The sequence below is a fragment of the Oreochromis aureus genome, linkage group 10 (assembly GCF_013358895.1).
Source record: "Oreochromis aureus strain Israel breed Guangdong linkage group 10, ZZ_aureus, whole genome shotgun sequence".
NCBI classification, from domain to species: Eukaryota; Metazoa; Chordata; class Actinopteri; order Cichliformes; family Cichlidae; genus Oreochromis; species Oreochromis aureus.
Window position 1 is genome coordinate 13,780,607 of NC_052951.1, and position 21,959 is coordinate 13,802,565.

Sequence of the window (21,959 nt, forward strand, 5' to 3'; positions counted from 1 at the left end):
TGACATGTCGCGCCGTACAGTCTCAGTCCAGGGAGAAGTAGAAACGGGAAGAAGAAAAAAAAATGTTGTGTGAAAAATCTTGGCTCAACTTGTCAACAGCCTCCGTGTGCTTGTTGATGATTTTCAGTGACTGCAATAAAGCCAAATCAATTAAATCTTGAGACTGAGGATGTGGTTTTTCAGCAAAGTTTCAGACGTTGACTGATAACGCCGAGTTGCGTGTGCACACCCATTTTGTCAAAGAAGTGAGCTGATCGCACTCTGTCTTTATCAAACGCGCCCTCTTCACTTACCTCACGAATATTGCTTCATCCCCCCAAAGTGTTCTCGCTACATATTTACATTGTGAACGGAATTACATTAGATCCCATATCCAAAACGTACTATTACAGCCTGATTTCTGGCAGTTTATATGCTAATGTGCTTGGGCGGAACGGATGATTGAAATTAATAATTACAACGTCGGACGGTGATTGTTAAGCAGCGGAGGTTTTAGACAGACTTACTGTTAATAAGGTGTAACACAAAAACACTCTCGATAAGTGCAGATCTGCATCAGATCCATCAAGATGCTATATGTGTGAGCATGGACATGAGCTTTTTCATCATGCCCCGCGGCCCTTTTGTCTCCACACTGAAACGTACCAGGGGCCTTGAATGTATGCTTGTAGTGTGTGTTGTAAGCAGTATTTGCATATTCAAGATGTACATTATTCAAATGGCTGATACTGCTCCTTTCATAACCATGCCTCTTATGTCTGTTCTCAACCCCATCCCCCATTCTCACCATTTGAACCCCCCTCACACCCACCCCAAAACCCTCCCACCACACCCCACCCCACCTTGATTAACTAATGTCCAATTCGGTGCAGCGTATTCCACGAGCTCGCCTCCTCACGCAGTCAGCTGATTAACCTGGAGCCTGCCTGGTGAAGTTGCAACCCTCGTCTTCCCGTCTTAATTCCTCCTTTTTTTTTTTTCCCTTTTTTTTTTTTAATGCCCCCCTCTTCCTCCTCCTCCACCCCTCCCTAGTCTTTGTTGTGGCGGCAGCAGCAGAGCATGCGTTGCATTGGCGGTCTGAAGCATTGTGTCTGATTTCCAGCAGACAAACTGACCTCTGGGGATTTATTGACAGCAAACTCCACAGAGGCAGACACAGAGCTGGGGGCATGGAGGCAGCCAGAGAGTGGGGGGGCGGAGGGTGTTGGGGAAGGTTTGTAAGGAGGGAGGAGGGAGGAAGAAGAGTGGGGGCATAGACGGATGGAGAGATAGACGGGTAGGAAGGGAAGACGGGGAGAGGTTCAACGTGATGAAACAGGAAACAGGTAGAGGCACAGAAAGAAAGAAACCAATACGGGGGAGGTGGGGTACGAACGCCGAATTTAGTTTGATTTAAAAAAAAATTTCCTCCCCTTGGAGTATTAGCAAGTGAAAGAAAATGGCCGCCTCCTACAAGGATCTAATTAATTTTGAAGGATCATCAGCCCCTTTAGTCCAAGGCAGGGTACAGGAGGGAGGGAGGGAGGGAGACAGACCCCTGGGCTGATTAGAATTCACTGCAGGTAGGCGCTGGCTGCTGCTCACCCACTGTGTCACGGCTAAAATGGAATCACTGTTGTGAGTGGCAGTCTGGGCAACTGAAGCCCGCTTCCCTTGGCCTACTCCTTTGTTGCCAGCGTTCACCTCACTTTCCCCATTAGGCAGGTGGATTTACATGTCTGGACTGGTAGATGCAACATATATGTGCGCACTGCCAAGCAGTAGCCACAAAACCCAACCATGGCACCTGGATAACATTTGCATCTCAAGCTAACCCCAGCAGGAAAAATGAAAAAAAGTCAAATATTTGACATTATAATGGGTAAAGAAATTTGACATGTGGGTGTGCGGTCTAGTAAAAAACAATTATGTGCATATATATATATATATATATATATATATATATATATATATATATATATATATATATAAACACACATATATGGGGGTTTCCTTTGACTTTGTCAGTCAGGATTATTTAAGGAGGGTTTCATTCACACGCAACAGGTCACAGTTTGGTTATACATAGTTTCTAACTTAGCAGCTACGCCAGCGCTCAGTTTAGACTTATATAAATATATATATTTATAGTAAACCATCTGTATGTGTTATTTTAGGTCACTCACATAACTTTATAGTGAATAGAAAATGGCTAAAGTTATATTTTATATGTAGGAGGTTCATTTTATAATTTTTTTTTTTTTTATCCAGATCAAAACTGAAAAACAACCAACTGTTTGCATTTGGTTGAAAGCATGATCCATCTGAGTATTGTGTGATCACCATCTGCTCCTAAACATGTTATTACATGCCTATATCTAATCATCAAATTTGTAAGTTGTCACGAACATGTCTGGAAAACAAGCACTGAGCGTCCCACAGAGTGCAGCGCTTCTCAAAGGGAGGCCTGAGACCCAAGCAGTCCGTCAACTCAGCCATTTCAACTCAGTTACACTTTAACTGTACTTTTTCCGCCCAGATTTTCTGCTTCAGTGTGCTCAATTATAACGACAATGATCATCTTCGGGCCACATTTACACATTAACACGTGTCTGTTACTTTGGCATAGAAGAGCAGAAGCGAATGCAGCCAATGATCCTTCCACACGAGTGTGTAAGGAAAAAAAACAAAAAAAAAAAAGGGGAGGTCACTGCTTAAAATCTCATAGTTTCTGTAGGCAGGCTTTACTTTAGTGTCTCAAAGTAGGTGTGCTGTTGGAAAGTACTCGATAGCCGTAAAAGAATAATTTGCTCCAACATTAATGCGCAGGTCTGGTCAAATCCTGGCCCCGTTCTGTTCATTCAGCAGCACAGAGTAGTTAGTGGCGTTTTACAGAGCACTTCATGTTCCTGTTGTAGCAAACGTGGCTGCTGCTGAACGTCTTTTACAAAAGAAAAAAAAAATTGAGTGTCAGAAATATCATCCACCCTCAAATTAATGATAAATATTCACATCCCAACATGCCGTGAAAATTCCCAGGTACTTTAAAAGCTTCACTGGTTGCATTACCTGATGGCACTTTGGAACAATGTGGGTCTAATTTGTTTGGTGGAGGCATTTTTTCACTGATTCAATGCATTTTTTTAACCCCCCTTTTCCAGTTTCCCTGCTCTTGAACGACAGCACGAGTGTGCGAGTTTAGTCTGATGAGTTTTATGTGATTTTGTGATTTTTTTTGTCTTCGGTTTTGGGGTCAAACATTTGCATACTAAATGTGTTTGTACAGTGTGAGAGCAGTTGTGTCAGACTTTCTTAGCATCACCAAAGCAGCTCATCACATGCTTAATGTTGTTGAATGCCTTTCTTGTGTTTTCAATGAAAGCCTTGTGTGTTTAATATTTGACTCTTTTCTATTATTACAACTGAAAACGTTGCTTTACATCTGTATCAGACATTGTGCCGTTTCATTTGTGGATTTGAAAATGACAAGGGGAACAGATACACACACACACATGCTCACACACACACACACGGATGGTGAATATGACTGAGACCTTTTCCAAAATATTAAAACACAAACAAAGCTCTTTACAAAAAAAAAGTGGATAATTTTTTTCTTTGGAAGGGTGTGGTTTTATTGCCCAAAAGCTCAGGCAACTGTGTGTGTGGGTGTATGTGTGTGTGTGTGTGTGTGCGCGGAGGGGGGGGGGGGAGCCAATACCAAAATTATTTTCAACCTTGATTTGTAGTTTTCAGTCATGTGAACTCGCCGGCGTCCATTCATCTTGCTTTTTAAAAACTCTTCACACATCTGTTGCAGCAGACACTCCTGCTAATGTGGCTCCTGGTTCATTAAGGGAGTGGCAGTATCGACGAGGCTGTATGTGGCATTAAGATTTGTCTTTGTCTTTTTCCCTCTCTCTCACTCTCACTCTCTCTCTCCCTCTGTCTCCCCCCCCCCCTCCAAACACTGTGGCAGAGCAACACATGATTTGGACAGAGAGGACTGACAGCCTTGCCTAGCACCAGGCCTCTGATCAGCCATCTCCACCAGCAAACTGAAGCTTGACCCGCACTTCATCACCAGCCACACAAGCATCTTCGTAACAAAACGTCATCTAACTGTGAGTACTGGACTCCTTTCATTCTTTTTTTTTTTTTATAATGTATTCTTCCTTAACGTTTCATTCACTGAGCTGGGAATTAGCACCAATGCGTTGTGTTGACACTTTTGTACTGCCTCTTGCAGTAATTTTCACCTAAATTCTACTTCACTGGTTAAAACAAAATCTAGTTTTTATCATTTGACCCCCCAACATTAATTTTACTTCTACTCTCTATATAATAACATTTTAAATTATAAAGTGTTTCTTCAAACGTTTCCCTGTGTATTCAGCAGTAATTTGTTCAATTCTGCCTCCTATTTTCATTAGCACTATTTTTTAAATAAATTAATTCACTGACAGATGAAGTGTAAAAACCAAAAAAAAAAATCAGTATAATATTCCACTTGGTTTTGTATGCTTTGTGAGGTAAAAACAAGGGCAATTTTCTTGGTTTCAGCACAAGTTGTGTTTAATGATCCTTCAAATAAGGTCAGCAGCTGTACTTTAAAGCAATAATTATACTTAAGTATGTTTCTGTGCTAAATAAATACATTTTAAAAGCAGCTGTAGAACAAAACAGACAATTCTTACACTTACTACCTTTCTCATTTTTATTTCTTCAGCTGAGGACATGGAAGAAAAGCACTTTCATTTATCTCTCACACTGATCAGCCGGGTCACGTTTTAGTGGATCCCTAGGATAGTTAGGAAGCGCCATCACAGTGAACACATGGCTAACAAAAGAGGCCTGTTTGTCCTCTAAGCCCAGTGCACCACCTAATGGTGTTTGGAGGAATTTCAGAAGTACACACTGATAGAAACTTGGAGTAATTAGATGGGAACCATCTTAATTGTCCTTCAGTTTGGCGATGTGGAAGAAAAATGTAGCTCAGAAGCTGGAATTACTGGATTGTCTCCTAATACTATGAGACTGAACCGAAAGGACCCCCCCCAGAATTAACACATTTGTCTTATTGTTTTAGACATTCTCCAAAGAATTGTATTATTTTTATTATTTATAACAGGCAGTTATATTGAATTCGTATTCAAACCGATTGCTGTGTCATGGTTGACGACATTTTTACACACAGTTTAGAAAGGCAATTTCCTTGAATGGATAAAGAGCTTCTTATCATATTGCCTTTGGTCATAACTGTTGTATTCCATTGTGCACGATTTTATTAATCCTAATTTATCAGCGATGCTGGGAACAATGACGATGTTTTGTTGTTACATGTGAAAAAAAAGTGCCGGGACTTCTAGTGTTGTGTTCAGTCAGGCATGTTGCTTCCTGCTTGCAGGTGACATCAGTTGCAAGGGGATGACCGAGCGCATTCATAACATCAATCTCCACAACTTCAGCAATTCTGTACTTGAGACCCTCAATGAGCAGCGCAACCGTGGGCACTTCTGTGACGTGACTGTTCGGATCCATGGAAGTATGCTGCGAGCTCACCGGTGCGTGCTGGCTGCTGGAAGCCCCTTCTTTCAGGACAAGCTGCTCTTGGGCTACAGCGACATTGAGATCCCTTCTGTGGTCTCGGTACAATCCATCCAAAAGCTGATAGACTTTATGTACAGTGGGATTCTGCGAGTGTCTCAATCAGAGGCTCTGCAGATCCTCACTGCTGCCAGCATCCTTCAGATTAAGACCGTCATTGATGAGTGCACACGCATCGTGTCCCAGAACGTGGGCCTGGCTGGGCCAGGGGGGTTCCCTGTTATACCGGGAGATTCTGGTCAGGAAACACCCCGCGGCACTCCAGAGTCTGGCACCTCTGGGCCCAGCAGTGACGCAGAGTCAGGTTATATGCAAGCAACATCACAGCAAAACATGGATCGTGCATACACATCTCTGTACTCCTACCCTGGCCTGTCTCTGCAGAACGGCACCCGCGAGCGCTCCCTTTACATTAACCCTCTGTCGACGAATTACGATCCGAATCTTAGCACTCAGAAGGACCAGCAATCTCAAGATCCGCCCTGGATGAACCGCATCCAGGAAAGATCTCAGCAGGTTGATCGCTTCATCTCCACAGCCGAGTCCACTCACTGCCGCAAGCAACCACGACCGGTACGCATACAAACAGGAGGCGTGAAAGTAAAGCAGGAAGAGGATGATGAGTACAGCTGCTATGAAACTATGGGGGACTGCCAGGACGACACTGACCAGATTGAGGGTGTAGAGAGTGAATCCAAGGTTGAAAGTTTTGACTCAGGGGTGAGCTCCTCCATTAGTACTGAGCCAGATACAATGGAGCAGCAGCCATACCTGACTGGCTTTAGCCGAGACGGTGGCGGGGAAGGGCAGCAAGGGGAAGGAGCTCCAGTGCAGATAGAGGTCAATGACTCGTCCCCAGAGCAAGTGCAAAAGACAGAGGACGGGGACACATCCCACAGCACTAGTGATAGTAGCATGATGCAGTCCCTGCAAAACTCAGTCAAACTCAGCCCTTTGTCCCAGTACATGCGCCAGCCAGACACCAGCAATCTAAGGATGCCGCTCACCGTGACCAGCAATTCCCAAGTGATGGGCACTGCTGGAAGCACCTTCCTGCCCACACTCTTTCCTACACAGCCGGCTAGAGACCATAAGCCTTTCCTTTACCTTCCTGGCCAGCAGCAACCCCAGTTTGTGGCAGTGCCGCCCCCCGCAATGCCATCATTCCCCAACCCTATTTCGGTACCGCAAACGCCAGCTCAGCAGCAACAGGCTGCAGGAGGAATTGGTCAGGGGGAAAAGAAGCCCTATGAATGCACTCTCTGCAGTAAAACCTTTACTGCCAAACAGAACTACGTCAAACACATGTTTGTCCATACTGGTAAGCGAAAAATATTTTTAATCAGTTGAATTTTCTTAGTTAAGCAATAATAATTCATCACTTCTCTAGGTAATGCCTCTGCTTGTGAATGCTGAAAGCTTTTCGGTTTGCCACAGTCTTTTTCATCTGAAATTCATTCTGATTACGATGTTTTGTGACAGTACCTGAGCTCGCTAATCATAAACTATTCAGACAAATTTTGTTAGTGCAGGAGCAATATGCCAATGCGGAAGAGCGTCTGGAAAAATCCAAGGTTACCACACAGGGTGTGAGGTTGTAGTTTGTTCACACTGCGGAAACAACCAAATTATGTATACTGTACATACTGATATCTGATTTCCTGTCTTCGGTTTTCTGCAAAACATGTGGGTGTCATAGAAATGACTGTTTGAATGTAGGAACCAGTGTAGGTCAAGTTTAGATTAAAGCAGAAAAATGAGGTCTCGACCATAAAAAGTCAAGTTTTAGGTATTTGCAAAGTTGCTCTTTAGAGAGTTCATCTTTACTATTTACATACAGTGCAAATCAGTATGTAGATTTATGAGAGGCACTGTTGTACAAAGATAGTTGCCAAGTTGTAGCGTTGCACTGCACTGTGGATTATAGTTCCAGTGTAAAGCTGAGGCCTGTCGACACATTTCTGCCGTCTTATTACTTCCAGCATAATAAATAATAAACCAGTACCCATCCTAGCAATTTAACTAAATTACTAACTGATAAAAAAACAGCCCAAATCGCATTCGTTAGGTCACGGTTGACTATTATCTTTGCCATCATTTCTGTTTAACTTGCAATGCCAGCAGAGTGCTCATGCAGCACATCGTTTCACTGTGCACCGCTTTCCTCCAGCACTTAGAACCTTATCAATCACATGCTGTAGAAATCATCATCACAGAAAGAAAGAATAAAATATCGTATATAATTAGATGATCTTGTTAAAATTGCGTACTCAAATAGCCATTATTATTCATTACAATCCATCGCTTGGCCAGAACCACTTGTCATATGAAAGCTATTTGAAACTAAATTTCCTGTTTTACTCGCATAATTGTGAGCAGCAGAGTGATGACAGATTGAGAAGGAAAATAAATCACCGATCGATTAATCCCCCTGGACTAGATCTGAACAAGTCGTGGCTGCCGATGATGGATCACCTTTGTTAATCTCGTAAAAATTATATTTTGCAAAATCCACAAGGATGCCAGCATGATTTAGTATAATATGGCGCTGCTGTCCATATGAGAATACATCTAACGCATACACAAGATAACATCTTTTGTTTGTTTATTAAGCAGGAGTTACAAAGTACCCCAGCAGATGTAATATATCACATCTTCACAGGGCACATTGACGCGGCGCACTCAAAATAGCTAAAAAGATAATGATAACACGTGCAGCAGAGGTAGTGTGTCATTTTTCTGCAATCAAAAACCTGTCAGAGACATAGAGAATGCTTTTCAGCGGTATGAATCACTGTACTGCGAGTACACTGCCCCCGAGCAACACAGTAAAATACCTGTTATGTATGTGCTGCTCATGTGTTGTGACCCTGAAACCTGACCTCTGCCTGGGTCCGGGTCGGGTCAAGTGGAAACAAACAAAAAAAGATAAAGCGAAAGCAGAATTTATTAGCTTCGTTAAATGAAAGCAGGTGGCAACACATTCATTTATTCAGCGCGGCAGAAAAGCAGTCGATACACAGAACTTCATTAACTTGCGCGGTACAACTTGTCTATTTGGCGGTGTTATCAGTCTCCTTCTCCGCCTGTTCATTTTACGTTATTATTGATATGTTAATATTTTACAGCCCATAATGTCAGCAGAGACAATTATGGAAAATGATCTTAACGTCGCGACAAAGTGGCAGAAATGCCAAATAGATGCATAAAATATTGCTTTCGCAGTCCTGTGCGAATTAACATTTGACATTTTAGCCCCACTTTTCTGCGCCGTCATTACAGCGTTATTATATTTTTGTAAAATACTTCAAATGTATCGTTTTCTCGCTTTTTTGTGTTTTTTTTCAATTTGTGCATGTTGTATCAGAGCAACTGTGACGAATCCTAAACCTTTCCCACGGCGCTGTAGCATGCAGCGCAAAGTGAAACCAACATCACAATACAGCAATAATTATTTAATAATTTAAATAATTGTAGCCGGAGGTATGTTCCTGTACTGGAAAAGTAACCCTTGTGGCTTTGGGCGTCTGATGTTGCTGTATAAGTTGAAGTCAGCTGATCCTGCCATGTTTTTTTGTTTTTTTTCTATGTAGGGCTTAAGAGTCAGCTGGCTGTGTTTCAGGAGCGTTTAGCGTCAAAATTTGCCTTGATTCAATTTCCAACTACTAATTTGCTCCAATTTTTTTGTAATTAATAAATCAGACACGTGCCTTCGTAATGGCTGATTTACCCACAGCAGCGTGCACACCCTGAAATCTTTCATTAAAAATGACCGCGCCACACAGATCTCGGTGAATGTCCCTATCGAGGTGGATGGTTATGTGATAAACAGATGGAGCTAAATTAGCCTCAGAGAAAGAAACCAGAGAAAGGGTGAGAAGGGTTAGAGTTCTAAGAATTTTCCCTTGAATAAATTTTTCTTTCACCATTCAGTAATTGCACGTGCGCCTGGTCTGGAGATACATTATGAGATTTTAATCATTTAAAATTTTTAGTAGTGATTTTTTGACACCCATCTTGTCCATATTCCTAACCTAATCCACAACTTTCTTCCCCCTTTTTTCCCCCACCCTCCTTAATGCTTTTGTCTTGCATGCACATCCAGGTGAGAAGCCTCATCAATGCAGCATCTGCTGGCGCTCTTTCTCCCTGAAGGATTACTTAATAAAACATATGGTGACACACACGGGGGTGCGGGCCTACCAGTGCAGCATCTGCAACAAGCGCTTCACCCAGAAGAGCTCTCTCAACGTCCACATGCGGCTGCACCGTGGAGAGAAGTCCTATGAGTGCTACATCTGCAAGAAGAAGTTCTCACACAAGACCCTGCTGGAGAGGCACATGGCCCTGCACAGCACAGCCAGCGCCATCACTGGGCTGTCAGGGAGTGCAGGTACCCCAGGTCCTGTCTCCATTCCCATGCCTATGGCTGTCCCTGAGCCCGGAGCTGGAGTGGTTGCCCTCGCCATGCCAGTAAGTGGAGGTGCTGGAGTAGGGGCTGGGGTTGGAACAGGAGTGGGTGTAGCTGCAGAAGCGAGCTGCCAAGAAGGGACCACCTACGTATGCTCCGTCTGCCCTGCCAAGTTTGACCAAATGGAGCACTTCAATGACCACATGCGAATGCATGTCTCCGATGGATAAGTACAACTAGATAAACTTCTTTCAAAAAGAATGACAAATAAAATGGCACTAGATTTTCCTTTTCTTATTTTGAGGTATGAAGAGTAATGAGTATAGACACTGGCACATTAAGTTTCCCAAAAAAAAAAAGATTTTTTTTTTCTGTTATTCTAAAAGAAAAAAAAAGATGGTGGCCTTAAGGCTTAGTAGTTTGATATTGATCTACTGGATGGATCCTAACTACAGGCCTCTAAATGTATGCTTTCCTAAAATACTGATTTATGTGTTGAACACTACCGAAAGGCCTACGAAAGAAACACATACACACAAACACACCTTTTGTGTCGACATGTCTGAATGAATATACGTGTTTGAACGTTCGTGCATTTGCATGTGTCTGTCTGTTTATCCAAGTGTGTGCGTGTGTGTGCGTTTTCGCGCGTGTGTGTGTGTGTATGTGTGTGTGTGTGTGTACATTGCCATGAAATATATATCATGGCAGTTGTGAACCCATATTGACCAGTTTGGAAACTTTAGATGTCCAAGCTTACTGTGGTATAATTTACAACAACAATAACAAGAAAAAAAAAACACCTGGGGTTGGGCTACATATTCCCTCTAAAAATACTGATGGTCACAAGATTGCCTTCTTATATGAAATAAAAAAAAAAGGAGAGTAGTTAATTTGACACTGGGTTTTATTTATTCCTATTGTATTAAGGGATTATAATGCAGCCATTGTCAAGGTACCAATTTCAATCATTGTCCTGAAATGTAACACCCTCGTCAGCGGTGACGGGGGCAGATATTCCTCACATGCTTTATAATTATTGTCCATGCATTCTGATGGTAAAGATGACTAAATTACGGTGTGTTGACGAGACAGTATTTGAGCAAAAATCTGTTTCTTTTTTTCTGAAGTTTGGAGTTTAACTCATTTGCATACACTGCCACTAATATCTTCAAAAGACTGTTAAGGCTATTAGACCTCTTCCATGTCAAAACATAAGAAAAAAAGAAAGATTGTTTTTGCTGACGGTTTTTATTTAGCCTTTCACGCTCATAGTTTTGGCAGGTTGGAATATGCGACTAAACTCTCTCCTTCATAATTGCTGCTCCTCAACTTGCACCTGACTGTTATGGGATATAGATTTTAAAAACAAACAAACAAACAAAACAAAGATTTGTCACTTCAACGATTGTTGTTATTGAGTAGCCGACGTGGTTTTAATTTGATATTTGAATTTGAATATCGGGGAGGGGTTAGGCTAGTTGTTGATTGAAACAGTGTTGTTTAGGAGTGGATCATTTAATTTGAATTAAATTTGAAATTAAAGGAAACGTCACCCCTGATCACAGAGCACCTGTATAACCTGTTTAATGGTATTGCAAAGCTATTTCAGCAGATGGGAGCTAAATGCATTGCTTTTCATGTCCTAGCTCTCCCTGAAGGCTCAAATAGCGTGCAGTGTTTTGAAAGGAAATACAGTCTGAAAGCAAAACAAGTAGCTCCATTGACTGATTGCTATCACACTGTTTCATGGTATACCACAAGTTGCAAATGGACTTTGTAGACAATAGCATACATTCCTAATTTTTCTAAAACCTAGACACAGCATGTACAGAATAGATTTGGAAGCTAGTGTGTGCAAGTTGTCATCCCTGCATCACATCACTTAAGGCTCATTTCTGATATTTCAATTCTTTTTTTTTTTTGTTTTTATTGCTTTTTATCCAAAATAGGACACACACAGACACACACACACATACACTCGGACACACACACACACACACACACACACACACAGACGCACGCACGCAACTGCCTGCAACTGCAATCTGAAGGATTTGCTCATTTATGTGAGCAAACACTTTCGTAGTTGTATTATTAAAAGAATAACTAACTGCATACGGGGGTCTTAAAAAGACTCGCTGTCGATTTAAAAAAAAAAAAAGTGCTACTTTGCACATTTTCTTAAAATGCCTGTGCTTGATATTTAATCATTTTCCTTAAATGAACTATGATTTTCTTTTATTCAATTTCAAAGGAAAAAAAAACAACTTTTTTTTAAAAAATCTTGATAAGTGGACTGCATTATTTTCTTGCATATATGTTGCACTGCTTAAACCAATAAGTGCACTACTGTTAACAGAGATATTATAGTTTTAGAAAAGAGGATTTTTTTTTTTTTTAAATCTAACATTTGGTTGTAGAGTTCACGTGTAATAGAATAGCTTTGTTTCAATTTCTTCATTAAGTACTTCAGCGATTCTTGGCTTTTGTTATTGCTTGCAGTTACCTACAGTATATATACTTGTGCCGTGTTAATGCAAGCACCTGTTTTTATTTAAACCTGTACCATTATGTGTGCTCATCTATGTTTTAACCTTTGAATTCACTCTTCTATGGAGTCAGCTCCCTGTAACAGTTTTATTCAACTGCATTTCTTTAGTAACAGAGCAGAATTTTCCTATGAGAAACATCCAAGCCAAACAACATTAACAGTGCAACAACGACAGTAATAATAAACAAACTCCCGTCCGACGCTGTTGGCGGAGGTAAAAAATAATAATAACTATTATTATATTATTAATAATAAAAAACATTTATAAAGTGTGTGTGTGTGTAACATAAATGGTATGTGTCCTAGAACAACTTTTTTCTGTGGGGTTTAAAGGTGTAGGGGAGGTGATGGAATGCGGCTTCTTTGATATCTGTCCGTCAGTCGTACACAGTTGTGTCCCTTCCTTAGTGTCCGTATGTCTGTGAGTGTCTGTGTGTGGTATATAGCCTAATCAAAATGTTGATAAGTGGAATATCTGAACTGTAGGGCTTCCTTTGCAATATGCAGCGCAGGTACTATGAGAAGCAGCTCTCCAAACCTTTTGGGCTAATAAGGCACCTGTAACAGTTGTTCGGAGGATTTTACTCAAGCTTAGGTCAAGTACTGTTGACTTCACTGTACCAGATTGGAGAAGTTGTGTCAAGCATTTTTGATGCTAAATTTCATATAATTGCTACTAGATTTCACATCACTGCCGAGTCGGTTTCAGATGAAGTCAAGTGACGAGCACGTGAGACCCGGTGATGTCGGGATTCTGGATTCTCCTGGTCTGAAACAGAAATTTCAAAAAAGAAAAAGAAAAAAAAAATCGGCCACACTTTAGAAATACACTGAAAAGCCGTGAGGTTGGTCCTCAGTAAAAGTAGCACATTATTTAACATTTGATTGGGCCCCGTCTCTTACGGTGTGCATATAAGCCTAAACTACATGGTTCTTGTTTGTAGCTGTTGTTGCCAGGATGGCAATATTGCTGCATGCTAGTGCTATATTTGTCTCTACACAGCACGTGGAGGGTAATCTCATGCCTTAACAGACAATGCACTAAATAGAAATATGTAAGCAACTGCCGAGATCTCTTTCCAACAGTATTGCCACACGTATGGCGCACAGCTCATGATGTTGGTGTTTGTTGTCTGTTCAGTACCAAATAAACACTGCCAAACTAACATCATCACTTCTTTAACAGCAAAGGCAGAGACATTAATGAAATCGTTTCAGTGTAACGTGTGTATTCAGTAATCTAGCATTCCTTCATGGCACCGAAATTTTTACATATTTTGTGTAAACACGTATATCAAATGCACTATTGACTGTAGCTAGATGAGTACAACCAGCTTTGTGGTATCATTGGTCTAAATAGTAGGTTAAGTAGCTTGATGTTGGTTTTTTTTTTTCTTCTCTCCTCCAAATATTTGATTTCACAAGTTCACTATCAATCGTTTCTCTCTATCACTTCTTTTGGAATAACAAAAGTAGCCAATCTCAACGTTATCTGGATGAGGGCTAAATAACTCGTCCCGTCGTCAGTTGACTTCTTGTATCATAAGGTGTTTGATAGCAGACCAGGCTCGGAAGGGGAAGCACCTTCTCTCCAGTGTGTCATAACGTGCTTAGAGCATACCCAGGCTTCCTCCCCCTCTGTCCCCTGTCGCGTTAGCATCACACGCTCTTCACTGTCCATAGTTATATATTCCTTATACTGCTTCAGATACTCGTGGTGGTGCTTAATTCTCTTTTCTCAGTGTTGCAAAAAAAACCCCAGAAAACCCCAAGTCGGTTAAAAATTGTTGAAAAGTTGCAACATTATCCAGAAAAAAAAAAGTCCTTATCTCAATCGTGCTTCTTCTAGTTGTTAGACTAGACTTTATGTTTGCAAAGTGTACGCATATTTTCCTGAACAAAACATATTGAAAAGTAGATACTAGTCTTGAGCCTGCAGCTGTTTGTATTGTGTTTCAGATATATTCCTGTTTATGTTTTGTTTATCGTAGTGTAGAGACACAGGGTCTACAGTACATTGTTGTCCTTCTTGCAGTAAGTTTAATTCATTGTTATACTTCTTTATTTCGGAGTTCCTTCTGCTTTTTTCTGGTGGTCATAGTGGTGTTGTTTATACATACATAGCTTCGCGCGACTGAATAAAGAATAGTCGGTTATTTTTCACAGTGTATTATATATATATGCATATACGCTTTGCATTTAGTTGAAAACAAGGAAATGGAAGATAGTAATGGTGAGGGTGATACTGAGTAAGGAACAGGTTCATTTTATTCTGATAAGCATGTGTCTGTCTTCCTGTTTGTCTTTAAGTCTGTCTCCACACATTTTAAGTCAGATTTCTTTTATTTAGGCACGAATAAAGTCACAAAAGTAGAAAACACATGAACGCATTCATATAATACTTAACAGCTTTATTTTTTTCGTTGCTTTTTTGTCCTTCTACAGTACACATAAGAATGAAATAGATAACTTCTTACAAATAAACTATATATATTTTAAGTATCACCATCTCCACACAGATAAAGAATACATTTTCAGATAGTTTGATAAAATTGCAGCTAGAATATACAATACCTTGTGTGATATAGGGAGTACGCCTATCAAGTGCCTATCAGTACATACAGCAACTATACAGAATATTCATAGTTTTTCTCTCCTACGTTGCACAAATACAGAATATACACAGTGGACTAATGAAAAATAGACTATTTATACTATTACTGCTAAAAACCTGGTGGTTGTGAGTGCATAAGAGAACCCTTTAAATACCTGAAATGTTCTATTCATATACAGTAAAGACTACATCAGCTAGTTTTATTTTTTAAACGTACATGTATACAGTTTGGAGGATGAAAAGATTTAAAATGCAATCACGCACGCCTTTGATTGGTTGGTTTAAATGGCAGTTGGAAATTAAATATGAAATCCTAATACTGGATAGCCATTTTGTTTTCCTGTCACATTGCTCTCTGTCATAGATAAGGCTTTTTTTTTTTAGTTTTTCATATTTGCAAACAAGCCATATACTGTACTGTACTGTATGTTTGGGGAGAAAGGGCAGTGGCATTTTGTGAACAGCAGGGGGAGCCACACATCAGCCAGAAGAGGTGAAGTTTAAACGAACAAAACAAAAACAAGTTGAATCGTTGAATATTTTGGATTCTCTTTGTTGGTCATTATGGCCGTTGCATTTTTCATATTACAGTAACATTTATGGGAATGCCAGTAGTTGCCTCCTCTGAGACTACATGAATGAAATGGTTTGCAGTCTGTAGGATCTGAAAGCTGCTTTAAGGTTCTTAGTTGGCTCCAAAGTACACTGTGTGCAAATCACACCAGGCGTGCTTTGACCTTGATGGCAGGCCCGTCCAAATGCAAGCCAATGCCCAATTTCCCCACAATGATCATTAAAGTTTTTATCTTATCTTACAGCCTTGTTATTTATGTGCAGCTTGGAATCGTAAAGGGCAAGCAACGAGCAATGTGGGTAAAAAAAAGAGAAAGGAAAATGGTTATTAAACATTAGACTGGCCGGTTTTTATCACCGCAATTTGGAAATAAAAAATGAGATGCCAAATTGAAAGTTTTGGCTACAGATAAACAGCTCTTCCCTGAACAGCGGTCTTTAGGTGCTTGGATGAACAAAAACTAAGAGAGAAATACGGCAGAATGAAAAACCACAAATCAAGTTTCAGGACCGAGTGGCTCTGAGATAAAAGGTTTTGTGATGGCTTATTATTTTGTCCCCTGTGGACTAATTACCACAGTTTTCTCTCTAACCTTCTCCAGCCTAGTTACGGTGCCAAATTTGGGGAGGATGAGGGGAGACTTTAAATTATAAGAGTAAGAGGGAAGCAGACAAATATAAAGAAGAAAGAAAAATTTCATTTTTTTCTTAAATGCAAAACATTTTATAACATTAAATGCAGCAGGCCAAAAGAAAGTGATTGCCTTTATTTTGAATCTTTGAATCCTCCATAATGCATAGTTTTCAATTAAATTAGGAGAAAACAGCTATGATTAACAAATATACACTTAGTTTCATAGACATTTACTGTTAAAACAAAGCATCACAAATATAGGCAATGCGATATAGCTAGTCCCTGTCATTCAACCGTCACACTATGACATCCTCAGAAACAGCATCCATTCTGTTTGAAATTTAAGGGTTTTACAGACATAATGAAGCAGCTGTTCAGATTTTCAAGTAGACACAGCTATACTAAGCTATTACAATATCTAGATTATATTTACTATTCTCCGAACATGCAGTTATTACTCTACCCCAGATGTGTTGTTTTAAAAATAAAACACCATCTTCAGGTAACTACCATCGAACAGTCCAAATAAAGCATGCAGTCCTGTCTACACAGCTTTTTTTTTTTTTTTTTTCCAGTGGGGGAGTACTTTGTTATCGAGTCCCTCGATAACACGCATTCAGTATCTTTTCTTTATCACACTGATGAGGGGACTTGGACTCTGAAGACTAAACACTGAGCCTCTTTGTGTTCTCAGTCACTCTAGTCTTTTTGGCTTAGTTCAGCTGGATGAGACGATTAGGTTGAAAAGTGTGCAGCAGCATTAACTAAAAACATGCATTCCTGTTCAAGAGCAGCACATTCCAACTCCTAGTCTGGCATTCGTTTTCCACACTTAACTATCCCAACATTAAGAATTCCCAGCACTTAATCGTTTTTACAAATCCGCCGATCGTGTGGTAGCAAACATTGCTTATCACAAGTTTAGCAAACATTTACATTTCCCTAAAACTGATCCCATTTCATTTTTAAAGAAATTTCTTTTTAGATCTCATCTCGACATTTATTTCAAACTTTGCCATGAGATCACAAACCCTTATAAGCTCTGACCACAGCTAACGCTTGTGCGGACTGGTTTTATAGCCAGCATATACACTATGCTATCGTTCTGCCTCTCTCTGTGTAGGTCACTCTTTAATAGTGCAGAGACATTTAAAAAAAAAAGGAAAAAAAGTCGAGGTTCCTCGCCGTGATGTTGGCCGTGGTCTCGGCCAACTCGTGGTCTGCCATCACTGAAGACTTAGATGAAAAATTTCAGCACTGTATCTTCACAAAATGGGCAGGTAGGGGTAATTAGCAAAACGGGGCCATGGTAATCATTAGAAGTTAAATAAAACAAACAAACAAACCAAAGAAAAGGTTAGGACAATTTTAAGTTTTTGAAGAAATTAATATTTCTTTATAATGTGTGTGGGGTTCCTACAATTGGGCTAGATTGCCACCGTTATTATTATTATTATTATTATTACTATTATTAATATTAATATGATTGATTTTCTTTGTTTTTAATCTCATGGCAGGGTGCTTGTGAAAATGCATATACGTTATGTCACTTGTTTATAGTTTTGTGGTTGTGTTAATTTGCCTATTGTAGACCAAAATAGATTTTCTTTTTTAAAAATAAGAAATGCAACAAAACATAAAAATGAATCTGACACAATAGCTGTGATGTAAACTATTGCATGTTAAAACATGTATAAGATTGTAAATGTTGCATTGTTCCTCTGGCAAAACATAATAATCATTGGTTATGTCTTCTATACACACATTTAGCAAATCAGTGTACACCTTTTCACCTTCGCATTGGATTGTGTTTAATATATTTAAGGCTGTCCCTAGTAACTAATCTGACATTGTAACTTAAGAGTACATTCAGCCATTTATACTTGAGATGGACCAAGATGTTAAGTTTGCACATATTTGTAAGTTGTTTATTAAGCCAAAAAAGAATGAAAAAAAAAAATACACAACTTTAAGTCTCAGCAATTCAAATCTAGTTTAGGTGCTCGTCACCTAATAACAAATCGACCTTAATGTTCGCTGAAAGAAGGCAACAAAGCCAGCCGTCACTGCGCAACAAAAGTAAATTCAAACCAAACTATAAGATGGATTTCAACATCGCGATGTGATTAGGTATTATTTATCAAAGTGATTCAAAAAAAGAGTATATTTTTGTAATAGCGAATGTAAATCATTTGGCAACAATTAGTTTTATAACTATGACGTCCAAATCTGGGTAAAATCTGCTGTATTTGTTCATCCTGTGTATTCAAAATAGGAAATTGAATTACTGTAATTCAGGCAGGGTTTTTTTTTTAAATCAAAACCTGGGCCGATGATATTAACATTTAAAATCCAAAATTACACGCACCCTTTTTAAAAAGCAGCTTAGGTTTGATTTTGATTTTTCTTCTTCTTCTTCCATCCTGCTTTCAGGCTTTTTGCTGCCATATCATGTACCTAGATGCTTTTGTAAACATGCACATGAGTTGAAATTTGAGATGTGGTTATAAATATGTGTATATTTTGTCAGGCTTTTTTTTTTTTGCCTATGTTAGCTTTTGATTTTACTATTTCCCTTCATAAAAAAAAGAAAAAAAATGACATCTCTTATATAGTTATGAACTTGGCAGAAGTGGAGCTGTTGTAGTAAAGTTAGTTAACATCACAACTAAGCAACCCTGAAATATATGCTGCAGTAATGTGTTCAGTTTGTTTTTGATAATTTATGCTCCAAGTTGGTTTGTATGTTGTTATTATTGTTGTTATGAAACAAGCTTGTATGAAATGTATTGACTGCTGTTTTGAAATAGGGGATAAAGTTTTTTTCTTTTCTTTTCTTTTTTTTTTTTAAATGTATGTGCAAGGATGTTTTTATAATATGATTTGTCAAACACTGGACTGGAGTGAGTTTTCCAACATTTCCAAGTTGAGAGATGTATTTGACAGACATAACTGCACAGGCAACACCCGTTAGCACCGATGTGAGCTGACAGACAAAGCACACCCTCCCCCCGCTGTACACGGGAGGGTGAGTAACATGGCCGCCATCCTCCCGATCAAAATAGGAGTTATTTGGATATAAGGAGTTACCATATTTCCTTTTCGTGCTGGTTAATTGCATTCAGTAGGTGATGGGTTATATATAAATATATATATATGTAATAGGAACTATTTATTAGGGATGTCCTTCAAAATTGTTGTTATGGCATAGACTGGTGACAGATTTGTTTTTCTTTTCTGGAAAAGAAAATTCATAAAGGGATACCACTTCACAGCTAAGTAGTTGTCACAATCACCCGATATGTTCTTTCTACGGTAGAGCAGATTTAACAGTTGCCTCTCATTACACCTACCACCACTTCTCAAACCAGATAAGAGATTTGCACTAGACTGATTTTGGTCTTATTCTATCAAAAGCAATATAATTCACACGACACATATTTGAACCATAGTATGGGACGCTTGTCCCCACCATGGGAATGCTGAGTAAATGGTGATATTTGACGTGTTTTACTTTGTTTTTTTTTTTGTATTCAAAGGTACAGAATTGGTTTTTTAAATGCACATGACATCCATATATTGCTGTTTGTAGCAGGGTTCTTTTTTTTCTCCCTTCGCCCCTTCCTTCTTCTTCTTCTTCTTCTTTTTTTATGTTAAATTTACCCAGCAGTACCCTGAGTATTGGTGTCCAGATTTGAGGGGCATTAAAACTGTTGTTTCCTCCTGTGATTGTTTTGGACAAATCAAGCAGCTCTTACAGATCCGAAGTGAGAGTAGGGATGTTATGAGGGATGGAATCGTTCACCACGAGTCAGTCGTCTTCATCACACAGCCGACATGTTTAGAAATAAACACAAATGCCAAAAGAGAAACCCAGCTGTCCACCGTCGTGCACACCTTTCCCTTAAAAACTTTGAGTGATATTTTTCTGGGATGTTACAGAAAAAAAATGCTTTAAAACGAAACAATAATGAAAAAAAATCCAAAATGCATCTCTCTTTTTTTTTTTTTTGTTCTTCTTTTCGTCGACGAACGCACCATCATTGGCTGCTTATGTAGAGAAGCCACCAAAATGTATCATACGTCATTTTCAATTAGGGTCATTTACCGACAGCATTAGCGATCGACCCGAACGTCACTATATTTTTCTGATAAATAAGTGTAAATTTTTCAAAAATTCACAAAGAGCAAAATGTCACCATTTTATCTGGATGTAGTAGCTTTCCTGTTTTCACCGCTTTGTGGTGTTGTTGAAAGATGTTGCGGTTTGTCTAAATTTGTTGCGTGTTAGAGGAAGCATAAGTATGTGCCTTCTTGTAATCTCCTTGGTGAGCTTGTTATTATTGAGAAGCTGAAGCCAGCCAATTGTGTTTGCACTAAAACCAAATTGCTTTTTGTGATGTAGACTATTTAAGCAAGCTTGTTGCGTCACTTTAACCGTACAGTATGCATGAGGGTGAAATTGGTAAGTCTAGGGCTAGAGCTCTCATCTGTTGACCTGTAAACCAGTGCAGCTTAGAGGATCTTGTGAATATATCTTGGCTTAGTTTCGCATTTAGTTTTCAAATTCCATCTCCTTACTCATCCAGTTTTTCACAACAGTTAAAGGTAAAACGAAACAAAAACAGAAAAAACAACACAAAAAAAAATCAAATAACACATACCATTGTACCGATACAATACAGCTTTTACTTTCACATGCCACAGTTAGAGTTACACAACTGCAGAAGAGATATTCATTTTTCTGAATCCATGGGAACGCATGAGTATACGAGGTCGCCTCGAGACTATTGGTCAAATTCATTTAGGTCGTTTTTGAAGACTTGTATTTATTACATATTTCGTTGACATCTAAGAAAGGCCTACATCATGCTTTTGAGTCTTACAAATGCACCTTATTCATGTCAGTCCATGTGGGGAAAAAAAAGGAAAAAAAAAAGGCTGGCAGTGTAATATCTCTGATTTTAGCACCTTACTACACAGCATGTTTTCACTTTATGCCAGTTTAACTATTCTTCCATATGTATGATTTCAAAAATAAATCTCATTCTTTGTGAAATTGTTTCATGGGATGTGCCAAAGTTTGGAGGCGATCTCCCAAGTGTTTATGCTTATCATATTTTTTTTTTCTCCTCCTCCTTCAGTTATAGCAAGGGTATGTCAGAACTTTCCTATAACAGTGTGTGGAATCAATTTATCTCAGCAAACAGTATCATTACTTGCCATTTTACAATAAGCCCTGTATTTCACATATATTTACCAGTGATGTGTATTTGTTATTATAAAGAAAATAGCCGTAAAAGCTTCATTATGTTACATAATATTGTGACTTTTTTCGAAAAACTGTGAAGACTTATCTTGCATATACTTTATACAGAAGTATTAAGCCTTAATACAAAAGACTAAAAAAAGTGTGGAAGAATAAACTGATTGTTGCTAAGTAAGGATGATTTTTGTAAATGTTACCAGCACTTTTTTTGTAATTTTCACTCTCTGAGGTATTGTACAAGTTCAAGCTGTTTGTGAAGTTTGATTATGAAGGAATAAAAACTAGTACTTTCCTGTACTTCACAGAAAGTCTTGTTGC

At 39.2% G+C, this 21,959-nt stretch overlaps 1 protein-coding gene across 1 annotated transcript in view; it reads left to right on the forward strand.

Moving 5' to 3' along the window:
* zbtb20 (zinc finger and BTB domain containing 20) overlaps nt 1–21,949 on the forward strand; it is a 33,753-nt gene extending 11,804 nt beyond the window's left edge. Inside the window, exons 2-4 of the mRNA XM_031759940.2 lie at nt 3,959–4,103; nt 5,387–6,907; nt 9,692–21,949. Coding sequence (XP_031615800.1) covers nt 5,407–6,907; nt 9,692–10,227 — 2,037 coding nt within the window. The 5' untranslated portion in view covers nt 3,959–4,103; nt 5,387–5,406 and the 3' untranslated portion in view covers nt 10,228–21,949. The remainder of the gene's footprint in view (nt 1–3,958; nt 4,104–5,386; nt 6,908–9,691) is intronic.
* The last annotated feature ends 10 nt before the right edge of the window (nt 21,950–21,959 follow it).